Consider the following 12,326-nt stretch of genomic DNA (forward strand, 5'->3'; position numbering starts at 1 on the left):
TCTAGGGCTCCGCAGTCCCACCAGCAGTTCAGAGAAGCCGCCTCTGAGCTGGACGGAGGGCCAACAGCTGAGGAGGCGATGCAGTGGGTCGTGCCCAGGAAAAGGAGACCATGCAAGGCCAGGAGGGATGGGATGGGGGGGGGAGGGAAACCAGTCATGCTGGGATGCATCTGGCCATGTGGGAGCTCAGCGAGTTAGCGGGCGACTGGTTGAAGAGGGACGGTTGCCATCTCCAGGGCATGGTGCGTGTGCCCACACAGAGAGCTCTGAGTGCCATCCTCTGGCACACGTGCCATAGGTTCGCCACCGCTGTCCTAGGAAGAGAGATGAATTGTTTGATTATCTATTAGCAGGCAGCTTTCGGGTCATTCAACATCTCATGTTGATGGAAAATATTTTTGCAGAAGAAACAGGAGGAAAATCATTCCAGAACTCCTTTAGGTGCCTTTAAAGTCTGCTGCAGAGAGACCCCCATCAGGATGTGGGATGAAGAGGAGAAAGTTCTGCTGGGCTGGCAAACATTAGTAGGACAATTCAGAGAATTTTGCTCAGTTCTACAGCACAAGGAAAGCAGTGTGGCAGCCTTTGTTTAAAATGGCTCTGCAGCTTTAAATCTGTTCCAGTGATTCTCTGGCAGTTCACATCATAGAGAAAGAAAAATGGTCCTGAGTTGACCTGTGTGACTCAAATCAGCTGAAACAAATGGCTCATTTCCCTTGTTCCCTTATCAGGTGCAATGCAGGACAAGACAATCCCCTTGGGGGCTACCTGAGATGGAAAATCTTACTAGGAAAGAAATCCTCGCTGTCATCTGACTGATCTAAGGCATTCCTATGTTACACATCAGCATTAAGAGGCAAAGCTATACTTGTTGCGTTTTCATAAATGGAAGCTCTGGCGAAAGAGAGGAGAGACGTTGGGAAACATACAGACTCCAAGATAACTTCCTTTTCTTAGTAACAACATTCCTCTCTGAACAGACAACTGTAGACATTGCGTATCCAAAGCACAACTCTTTCTGAATTGAGAATTAATTTGTTAATAAACAAAAGAGGGGAGGAAAGCCCACTCAGCTTCCATCACCAGCATTTGGAAAGTGACTGGAAAGTTTTGTTTGGGTCAAAACATTCCCACCAAAAGCAGGAAATCAAAAGTCATTAAAAACAAGTTGGAAATCCTGTCACCTGACAGGAATCGGACACATCTCTCCATGGCATTAAGAGCTGCTCTGTCAGAGATGCAGCTGCACAGATACCAAATGACAGGAAGCTACCAGAGGCAAGACACTGTCATTGTACTGCTACAAAGAAGGGAAAGGACGCTTATCTTAGCAACATGATTCTTCAGCAGAGATCTGGAAACCCAAGAAAAGAAGGTTACATGCTTGTGAATGCCAACTAAGGTTCCTAGCACTGGGTACCTTCAAACAGAAAACATAACAGTAAATCTAAAAAGCCAGTTTGGCATGGTAAGGAAAAGATCTGAACATTTGCATTGCTTAGGTTTTTTAAATGTTTGGGACATGAGGCAAAACAATATTCTCAAATGACTAATGGCCGCACTGGCCGGGGAGAATGGGAACTGTAATCCAATTCTATATCTGCAGGTCAATGGGACAGGACAGTGTATAGAAGAGAGTCACTATCTTCCTGTTCTAGGCAAAAATGAAAGTGGAGCTCATAATTAGTTTTCCCACTCATTACATATATCTCCATGGCTTTTCCTTTGTAATTCTGGAGACACTTTACATTTAAGAACTCTCTCTTTGATTCGCAGGAAGTATATGGACTCTTCTATACCCAGTCTAAATATCCTGCTGGTGTTTTCAGAAGGAAGACAGTGCACTACATAAACACGTCTTTGCTGAGCCTGTATTTACAATCTAAGCATTTTGCTCAACAACAATTCTGGGAATTCCAGTTAGTACAACCCCACGTAGCATTTAGAAACACTTTTACTGATTTGCATACAAACTGAACTGAACCAAAAGGTGGATATAGAACAGATAGAGTCAGTCATGCACATGATAATTTAGCATAAATTATCACTGTCAGCAATAAGGTAATGATAAGAGTATGAGACCAAAATAAATGAAAATATAACAAGTTAAGCATTTGCTTTCTGTCACATTTTTGCCATTTTGGGGGGAAGAAATGGCAAACTGAAAACAGCAGAGCCGATGACCACAATGGAATGAATATCCGGCAAATGGACCAGTTCTTCAGGATTCTTCTCCAGACTAGGAGAGAACCTAGAATTGTCCACAAATATTCCAGACATACTGTCTTGAAAGGAGACCACAAGACCTCTAGGAGATGAGGGATCCCAATTTTTGTCCAAACTGTGATTTGGACATAGGGCTCACATATTTCTTTTCTTAATCATTTTTGAATATTGCTTTTCAGATTTTAGCAACTTTCAGCATTGCAAGATTTACTATACCAAGTGAGTTTCCCACAAAAACAAATTTAAGAACTGCATTTGGAAGATGATATGGAAGAGGAACATATTTTAAAGGATAAGATTGAGATTGATTTGAAAGTGGGTTTTAAAAAGATTATGGGCTATGGAAATGATGTAACAAAATACTACACTGGATATACAAAGGAAATTGTCTGATGTCTTAACAAACTAAAAGAATGACCTGGATAACTTTCTTACAGTATACTGGATTTACAAAAGAGACATGTTACAGTTTTGAAAAAATTTGCTAAGATATGACAAGGAAAAAAACGAAAAGAAATCAAGTTCTAGGACATTTTTGAGAGGATTAAGGATCAAAATTGTTAAAAAATAAAGGGAAGGAATATAAAAATATCAAGATTGTTAAAAGTAAAAGGAAGAAATATAAAGTTGATTTATTTGATCAAAATTAAAATAGATATGCTGTTATCTCTGGTAATCCTTAATGGAATTTACTGACCAAGACTGAATGCCAAGGCTTTAAAGATTTGTGTATAAAGAGATGGAATATGGGGAAAAGAGAAGGTGATAACTTACTAAATAAATAAGTTATTAAATAAGTTACTAAAATTGTCTATATGAGTTATGAAGAAGAAAGTAATTTCTTTATATATTCCTAATTTTTGTTTCTTTTCTATTCTTTTTCTTTCTTTTCTGCACTTTCGATTTTTCCTTTTCTAGCTTCTTATCTTTTTAATTATAATGTTTAATAAAACTACTATTTTTTAAAAAGGTTTGGCTTGGGTTCAATTTTATCACAAATAGCTACAGTTAATTTCCCTTTGATGAAGACATTAAGAATACTTACATTTTCTGTTGTCCCAGTAACAACATGTAAACCGTCATAAGTAGATTTTATGTACATTCCCTAAATTGAGGAATAGAAAGATAAAATAAGCATAAGAATAATTACAACTCATCCACAGTTATACCTCAAATGTTTTAAGACAATTATTTAGAGGAACAGCATGGCTGTTAATACCATGCTAGAGCCTGCCCAAACCAGCCTTGTTGAATTGTGTAAATGGAGTATAATCTCCTTTTGAAGGAGAGAAAAAGAAGAAGAAATCCTCACCTATGGGGGTGAGAATCTAAACAAAAATCACTTAACACCAAGACCTTCCAAATCAGTCAAGGAGGAAAAGTGATCTCAAGTAAATTCATTTCTTAGGAGAATAAAGAGGAACCTTTGTTTAGTTAAGGTTGCTTGATGTTATATCTATCGATTTTTCACATTTCTGAATCACCCATCTTCCTCAAGAATCTCTCATGTTATGTTAAGATGGTATTGTTTTATTGAATCTGTGCTGGCAGTACTTACTTCTAACTTTTGTTATTAATAATTGGAATTGGGCAGCCGTAGGTAATCGAATGAATAAATAAGCATAAAATTATTTATCTGCTTATAAAAGTTGATACATTTTGATTTATCATACACACTATATGCATTGCTTGTTATGCTCAAAGTCACTTTGAATCATATAACTGAAGCAGCATATAAGCGTATATGATGAATATGTAAAACAAATAGACTTAAGTAGAATCTCAGTATTTAAACGAGGGTCACAAAATAAGTGTGTGTCTCATGGGAATAGCTGAAAAGCTTTCGTCTGAATACAGCCTAGAAAACTCTTCAAAACACATGGATAATAAATGCTGGTTGTCAAATTCAGCTTTTTAAGATGTTTTTCTAAGCTAGAATACAGACCTACCCAAAGGTTCGTAATATTTCAAATGTTCCTCTACAAAGAATCAATTTGAATATAATTAGTCTTTAATATTAGTAACACAGTCCTCTCTTGATACTCACATTTTTAACAATGGCAAATCTTGATGGGACTCCATAATGACATTTCAGGGCCAATACAGAGAACTCTTTTTTTTTAAATGTTTCTCTGTTCTCTTGATATACCTAGTAGAATATTTCTTGTGGGAATTCCCTATTGGAAAAAATTTAGTCCTGGAGATAAAGAATTAAAGTTTTTACTTTTCAGATTGCAATATAAACTAATTGTTCAAACTAATTAAGCGGGTGCTTGCTCTCTCTCTCTCTCTGCTCAGTCTAAATACCATAATAAATAGGAATGTCCATGGCTCTCTCTCTCTCTCTCTCTCTCTCTCTCTCTCTCTCTCTCTCTCTCTCTGTGTGTGTGTGTGTGTGTGTGTGTGTGTGTGTGTTTATTTGTATGAGAGATACAGCGAGACAAAGAAAGAAAGAGAAATATCAAGATGGTGGTCCACACCTTTTCATATGTGCATACATGTTGTGGACAAAATGCATATAAAAATGGGCAGGATTTCAATTATAGCCTCCACCTTGACTTTCTTTTTCTCTTTCTGCTTGGGGAAAATAAATTAGATTTTGTTACTTTAAATAAACTTTGAGGTAGTAGCCCAGAGCAATTTAAAAAAGTAAGGAAATGCAAAAATTCTTACCAAGCCTTCCCCAGGTTTGATATTGTTTAAGTGAACTTCTTCGAGACACGCACCCTGACTCATCAATGGATCAGTTGTTGACCTGATTGTCTTATCACAGATTCCATTCAAAACCTTAGACTAGAAAAGAATAAGAACATGCTTTACACATTATTTCGGGAGATGGGGTGGTGGTCTCATGCACAGCCTCTCCGACAAAGAAAAAAACACCTACATTAAGAATTGTTGCTTTCGTGCTAATTCCAGATTCATAAGATACAGCAGCCGCTCAGAGTTAACTTTCATTGGGTAAGAAAGCAATAGCAATAGCACTTAGACTTACTGTATATACCGCTTCACAGTGCTTTACAGCCTTCTCTAAGCAGTTTACAGTATCAGCAACCTTGAGCCGGTCAGAATCGAATTGCTGAATTGCTAGCAGCCAGCAGTCAGCAGAAGTACCCTGCAGTATTGCATTCTAACTACCACGCATTCTAACTATCAAGCTCTGCAAGAACTTTATTTCAAACTAAAAATTCTATAGACATAATTCAAGCCTTTTGTAATTTTGGACAGAAACAATCCAAAATGGCTATAACTGTTTTTATCATGCATAAGCCTGGAATACAAAAAATAATATTAATGGCTTCCCCCCCTTACAAGAGGAGAAGAAAATCCTCTGGGTCAAATGATAACATATAGGCTGAGCCCAATTAACCTGAAAACCCTGAATTAATCAGGAGATTCTCCTCTCCTGTATTTAAGTCAGCTTTCCCTTCCCGATGCCCACCAGATATATTAGGATGTACTAGGAATTTCCAATCAGCAGGGACAATAGCTAGGAATTACTGGATTTGCAATCTCATCAGATAGGGAGAAAATCAAGTTAGAGGAGAACATTTTCCAAAAACTTGGTCACCAACATGAACCAAAAAAACGTGCTCTGATTTTATCACCTAGGCCAGTGATGGCGAACCTTTTATAGACTGACTGTCCCAAAACCGCCCCCCATTGCCCCACCGCCCCACCTGCCCGCTGCAGATCGCCCAGGCAGCCAAGCCGCACCATGGTGGCCATGCCCTCCACATGTGCCCCACAGCATTGATTGCATACAACGGGACACAAGGGCTGAGTTTTGTCCCTGCTGCCCGGTTGCCATGTCCTTGGCTGCTCTGTTCCGTGTAGACCATGCCTGGGGGTGAGTCGTCTTCATGGGGGACTGCTGCTGAGGAGAGGGTCATTGGGGGAGGCAGGGCTGGGGCAATGACCTGCGTGCCCAGAGAGGGCTCTGAGTGCCCCCTCTGGCACGTGTGCCATAGGTTCACCACCACTGATCAAATCTAAAGAAAAAATATCTTAGTGATTCCTCGAGTGTAGGATCTATTTCCTAAAATAAGTCAAGAAAATCCAATATTAAGCATTTAATACACATTTAAACAGAATTTAAAAATATTTTTGTTTGAGTTGGCAGTGTTAATATTTAGGTTTTAACATTTATTGTATTTACTTATTTCAAAAATAATGAGATGATAAGTTGTCTTGGATTCCCAAATATGGATGCATATTTCAAATGAAAAGAACATTTTATTGCCTTGTCTGGAATCCCAAACTTTTGGCTTGGAGATGCAAATTTAACAATATGGGGGTGGGTGGGGAGAAATCAAAATTAGAGCAAACTGAACCTGGATAGGGAGAAGCTGATTTAGAAAGGCACTAGAGAACAAAGTCTTCCCAATGTAGAATGTTGCTATTGTGATCTCTGCTTCTCAATTGCTATTTGCTTCACTTCAGCAGGATATGTACAGCATGAAATGGGGGGGGAGTCAAACTTCTTCCTTCCATCAAATGCATAGTTTACAATTTTTAAAAAATATATACTATCACAGATCAAGATCACAAAGAAAATCCCTTCCCTTCCCCACTCTGTACATATATTGATTGGCTACGCTATTAATATATTATTCTTTCCTCTAGACACAAGTCTTTCCTTCTGAACTAAAAAGTTCTCCCAAACTAAGTTGAGAGAGAATATAACAGTCATAGAATGCTCGGTTCTATGGAGAGTTTTCTTCCTGTCAAGTAACAAGGAAAAGCAGTCATGGTGATGGCACAGTGGTTAGAATGCAGCATTGCAGGCTAACTCTGCTTACTGCCAGCAGTTCGATTCTGAGTGACTCAAGGTTGACTCAGCCTTCCATCCTTCCAAAGTTGGTAAAATGAGGACCCAGATTATTGGGGGCAACATGCTTATTCTGTAAACTGCTCAGAGAAGGCTGTAAAGCACTATGCAGTGGTATATACATCTAAGTGCTATTGCTAGCCAAGAGCATTGGAATGTGAAGGCAGCAGCGATCAGGGAAATGAAAAGATGTTTGACACAATTGTAGAAGTAGGTATAGGAAGGAAGGACCAAGAAACAGTCTTCTCAAGAGAATGCATTTTTGCACAATCAACAAACACAATGTTTACCATTCAGAACTGTTTCCATATCATCTCAAATTTTAAAAGGATGCAAAGATTATATATGTATGAGCCAACAAAATGATAAAATCAATGGAATGAGGCTACAATTACTCAATGGGCTTGCAAACAAAATTTCATTCAAGGAAACTAGAGGAAAAGCATCAGAGTACAGGTCCAGATTTGGATACTACAGTTCAGATGTTTCATTTTCTCTAAAATGCAAATTAATAACGTTGGACCTGTGTGTACAAGTGCATAATTATATGCAGGAAAGTTTATGGTCAAATCATTTGAAAATTGAAAAATAAAATATTGCCAGTCATAAAAGGAATATTGTAACCGCAAAGTAAGAAAACAAACTTCAAAGATCCTTGTGAAACATTATTTCAGAAAATCAAAGATCCTTGTGAAACATTATTTCAGAAAATCATTATTTCAGAATAACCAAGAAGAGGAATAAGTTCTGAGATCTGTTGAGGTCAATTTATAAATACAAACATCCCAAAAGTTAAAGAAAGATACTCCTTTTATTTACAAATCACTATAGCAAATCAGTGCAATCACCTTACACGCACATCTCCACTGTCAGTCAGCATAATCTATTAATCCCAATCATCAATCAACTTCTCCAAGATTTATCTAATACCTATCCAGCCTTTTATTTGCAGCTTCTCCTTACTACCAGTACCCAGTTTTTAATTCTTATTCACCAATATGTACATGTAATTTCAAATCTAACACTGTATTGTTGCAAGTTCCACCTCCATAATTTATTAGAGGAACATTTATCTGTGTCTTGTATCTAGTACAAACAATTACAGCCTCAGTAATATTCACTTCTGGCATCTCATATTGCAAAAGCCAGGAACAATATATACAAATGTTGGAATCTGACTAATAAGCTTGACTCTTACCTACTATTTGGGAGAACTGCCCCAATGCCATAACCCATCACAGCATCTCCCTTGTGGGGAATGTTACCACTGATACAGGAAGAGTGTCAGCAACACATCTAAAGCTCCAATCCAACATACGCTCTGACACTAATTAAACAATCATGGCTACTAGACCAGAAAGGGATATGGGGCAGTGAAAAAGAGCCAGTGAGCTGGATGGACATGATTTGTAAGCTATAAGCTTCTTATGTTGTTAGAACACAGTTGCTGAAAGCAGTTACATTTACACACACACATACACATACGCACACACCAAACAATGTTACTATAAAAAGTAAGAGTATTGAAAGAACCATAATGCATAAATAGAAGGGCGTATGGATTTTTTTTATGGAGGGTAATCAACAATTGTTCTGTTTTGAATGGAGGTGTGAGTATTTTTAGATACTGTGAATTCCTCACCATCTATCTGGCAGGCGGAAGGTCTTATCAAAGAACACAGCCTGATTCATGTCAAAAGGAGGAAGCAATGATTAACCATTACAAAATATTGAACGCAGGTCACTGCCTCCCTATTCCAGTCACAAGACTGTCTCAAACGTATTTGGAAAATTCTCCTTTCAAATCAATTCTGATTCAAAAGAGCATTTTTCTACTGTCGTAATGTACTGTCAGGTATTCCCATTCAAGTTCGGTCCTCAGAACTGTGAGCTCTGCTCAAGCAAAACGGTTCACCTCATATTTCCACTGGAGACCCAAAAACAGAGTACCCACACTGGGCAGTGATTAAAAAAAACAAACAAACCAGAATTCTATTCCACCTATATTATGTGAATGATACTATTCATTGGGATTTATATGTCACTGCGGTCCAGTGAGACTCTGAATGGCTAATATTCCCTTATTTCACTAAGAAGTTTAAAACAATAAAGCCAGTTGACCAAAGAGCCACACCAAGAGAATGGATGCTTATTGTTCTTTCAGTAGCCACAGTTGTCTTTGTAATTCTTTCTCTTGCTGTGGCTCTTTGGTCAACCCAGGCTGGAGGTTCCCAACTTACAACACATCCATGGTTTTATTAAAAAGCCAGGCTTGACAGCTCTGCTGAAACTCAGCAGGGTTGAGCAGATTGAAGGAAGAGCAGAAACAATGCAAGCGGACAAGTATCTTTCATTTGCTTGCTTTGTGGGTCACATTACAAGCAGCCTCCATTGTTTTCCATTTCCTGACCTGAAATTTCTCTACTCACACAGAAAAGGAATATAAACGCAAACTCCCTATCCGATGGGCTAATATCCTTAATATTCCACCTTGGTCCAATTAGTCATGAGTCTTGCAATGACAGGATAGGAATCTATATGCATTTCTTTAGAAACCAAAAAAAATGCCATCAACTGAGCTGGAATCCAGACTGGCATTTGCATTTCAGAACAGATGAGAACCAAACTGAATCATCAGCAAACAAAGAATGTAGGGAAATGCTTGAATGTACCCTCTACTTTGTCCCATTTTTAGCCTTCAACTAGGCAAGCTGCATATCAAAACAGGGCTTTTGGATCATCCAAAAATAGTTTAGACTTTCTCATTTTAGGCGATTAGATAAGCCTGGAAACTATGCAATAAGGAGCCATAGATGCCTGCTGTTCCTATTGGGCTTCGTAATAAGTAAAGCTGCTTTCAATCATTAAAAAAAATGCCTTAACAGAAAGGAATTCAAAAAATGAATTAAACATAAACATTTATACTTACTACATTGAGAACTTTATCTTCCATTTCAGCTACAAGGCAGTCCTTTAAAAAGAAAAGAACGTATTCTATTACTGGAAGATCCTTATATAGCATCAAACTGTAATTTTGACTTGATTGACTTGTACAGTCAGTAAAATATGTCTGGAGCATAGGGGGCAATGCAAAAGTTTTTTTACAATGATCCAAAAATCTAATTCTCTGCAGAAGCTTCAGCAAGAATCTTAATTATTGGTTTTGAAGTATTTTTATAAATCTTTTAACAAAGCCTTTTCACACATAAAATAGTTGGTAAAAGAAACATAAATTTAAGCTATTAGTTCCTCAACAGACTGACAGTTTAAAATCAACCTTGTTGATCTGAAGATGTGTGGACTTCAACTCCCAGAATTCCTCAGACAGACAGCATGTAGGAAGTTGAAGTCCACACATCTTCAAAATGACACGGATGAGAAACATTGCTGTAAGTCAAAGGGAAGCATCAATAAAGGAGAATACCTGCAGCTCAAGGCTGAAATGAGGGTCCTTGGTGGTCTTTGAACTTGGTTGTTTTCTTGCAGACATTCCATTACCCAATTAGGTAACATTCCAGCAAGTATTTCCCAATTCTGACCAGAGATGCTAAGGAACGATCAGGACAACTGAACAAGGCACTCAATACGACAGGCATGTCAAATTTGGGACATCACATGACGTCACACGACGCATCACAACTTTTTCCCCATTGCCGGCAATGGGGTGGATGCGGTTTCAGTATGATGCATCCGGCCCATGGGCAGTAAGGTATGTGCCCTATAACTACAATAAAGCCTGTCCATCTTCAGAACAATGTAAAAAAACGTAATGTAAAAAACAATGATTTGCATCCAAATAAAAGCCTCTTATATGTGCAAATCATCCTCCTGCTTAAAAATGATGGGAAGCAGCTTCAGTGATTCATTGCCAAATCCCACTACATTGAGAAGAACTGATGGCTAATCAAACCAGATTTGCTAGCTGAAGGACACTGGGAAGTAATGGGAAGCAAGCAAGGGGGAGGAAGGTCTATTTGTTATGTAGATTTTCAACTAAAGGTTTTCTGCATCCCATCCATCCAACAGTGCTTCTATTGTCTTCATCTGTAGCTACAAAAATGTGACTCACAATGTATTCTCATAGAAAGGTGTTCAGCTTTGCAAATATTACCTGCAAAGACACTGGGCTGAAAGGACAACATCCAGCAGAGTGTGAAAGTATACAAAGCATCATTTATTCAATGGGAGCAATGAAGCGTTAGAACAGGGGTTCTCAACCTTGGCAACTTTAAGACTTGTGGACTTCAACTCCCAGAATTCCTCAGCCAGCTTTGCTTTGCTGGCTGAGGAATTCTGGGAGTTGAAGTCCACAAGTCTTAAAGTTGCCAAGGTTGAGAACCCCTGAATTAGAAGGGGCGTTGTCTTACCTGAACGCCTTTTCTCAGCAGGATGATGTAGAGTCCAATGGATGGGTTCTATGACAGCCTTCCTGCCTGGCAGACTGGGTAAAAACTTCGGCCACACCCCTTCCTGTGGGCGTGACCCCAGTTTTGACTTAGGCGAGAAACTTTGTTGGAATTAACATTGCAGCTCTTTATTATATCTCTGCCTAGACCTAACCCCTGGGTGGGCTTGGACTCTACATCATCCTGCTGAGAAAAGGCGTTCAGGTAAGACAACGCCCCTTCTCCAGCAGGATGGCTGTAGAGTCCAATGGATGGGACATACCAAAGCCCTCATGTCCCCCTGGGAGGGAAAGTCTAGGCTACCGAACTCTGAGCAGATACGACTTGTTGAAGGACTCTTCTACCAAAGGCCGCGTCTGCTGCTGCAAGGGAATCTAAACGGTAATGTCGAATGAAAACCGAAGGTGAAGACCAGGTTGCGGCCTTGCAAATTTCTTCTACCGGTGCTTGTGTTAGCCACGCCGCAGATGTGGCTGCGCTCCGAGTTGAGTGGGCAGTCACATGAGTGGGTGCTGGCAGATCCTGCGAGACGTAGGCTTGTGCTATGCAGGCTCTGATCCACCTGCCTATGGTGGAAGAAGACACCTTCTTTCCCATAGTTGATGGTTGAAAGGACACAAATAATGCTTCAGTCTTTCGGAAAGCCGAGGTGCGTTTCACGTAGAAACACAGCGCTCTCCGCACATCCAGCTTGTGCCATCTATGTTCTAGCCTATGTTTGGGTTTTGGACAGAAATCAGGAAGAATCAGTTCCTGAGATCTGTGAAAGATGCTATTTACCTTCGGGATGAAGGCCGGATCTGGTCTAAGAACGACCTTGTCCTTGGAGAAGGTACACAGGTCCTTCCTTACTGACAGTGCTG

The 12,326-nt window shown here is 39.3% G+C and overlaps 1 protein-coding gene across 1 annotated transcript in view; it reads right to left on the reverse strand.

Annotated features, from left to right (window-relative positions):
• The window catches only part of CNKSR3 (CNKSR family member 3), an 81,655-nt gene that overhangs the window by 13,103 nt on the left and 56,226 nt on the right, over window positions 1–12,326 (reverse strand). Inside the window, exons 5-7 of the mRNA XM_039358258.1 lie at window positions 9,987–10,028; window positions 4,900–5,019; window positions 3,272–3,331 (exon numbers count right to left, since the gene is read on the reverse strand). Coding sequence (XP_039214192.1) covers window positions 3,272–3,331; window positions 4,900–5,019; window positions 9,987–10,028 — 222 coding nt within the window. The remainder of the gene's footprint in view (window positions 1–3,271; window positions 3,332–4,899; window positions 5,020–9,986; window positions 10,029–12,326) is intronic.

Source organism: Crotalus tigris, unplaced genomic scaffold (assembly GCF_016545835.1).
Source record: "Crotalus tigris isolate CLP2741 ecotype Arizona unplaced genomic scaffold, ASM1654583v1 scf7180000019007.31208882:3723066, whole genome shotgun sequence".
NCBI lineage: Eukaryota > Metazoa > Chordata > Lepidosauria > Squamata > Viperidae > Crotalus > Crotalus tigris.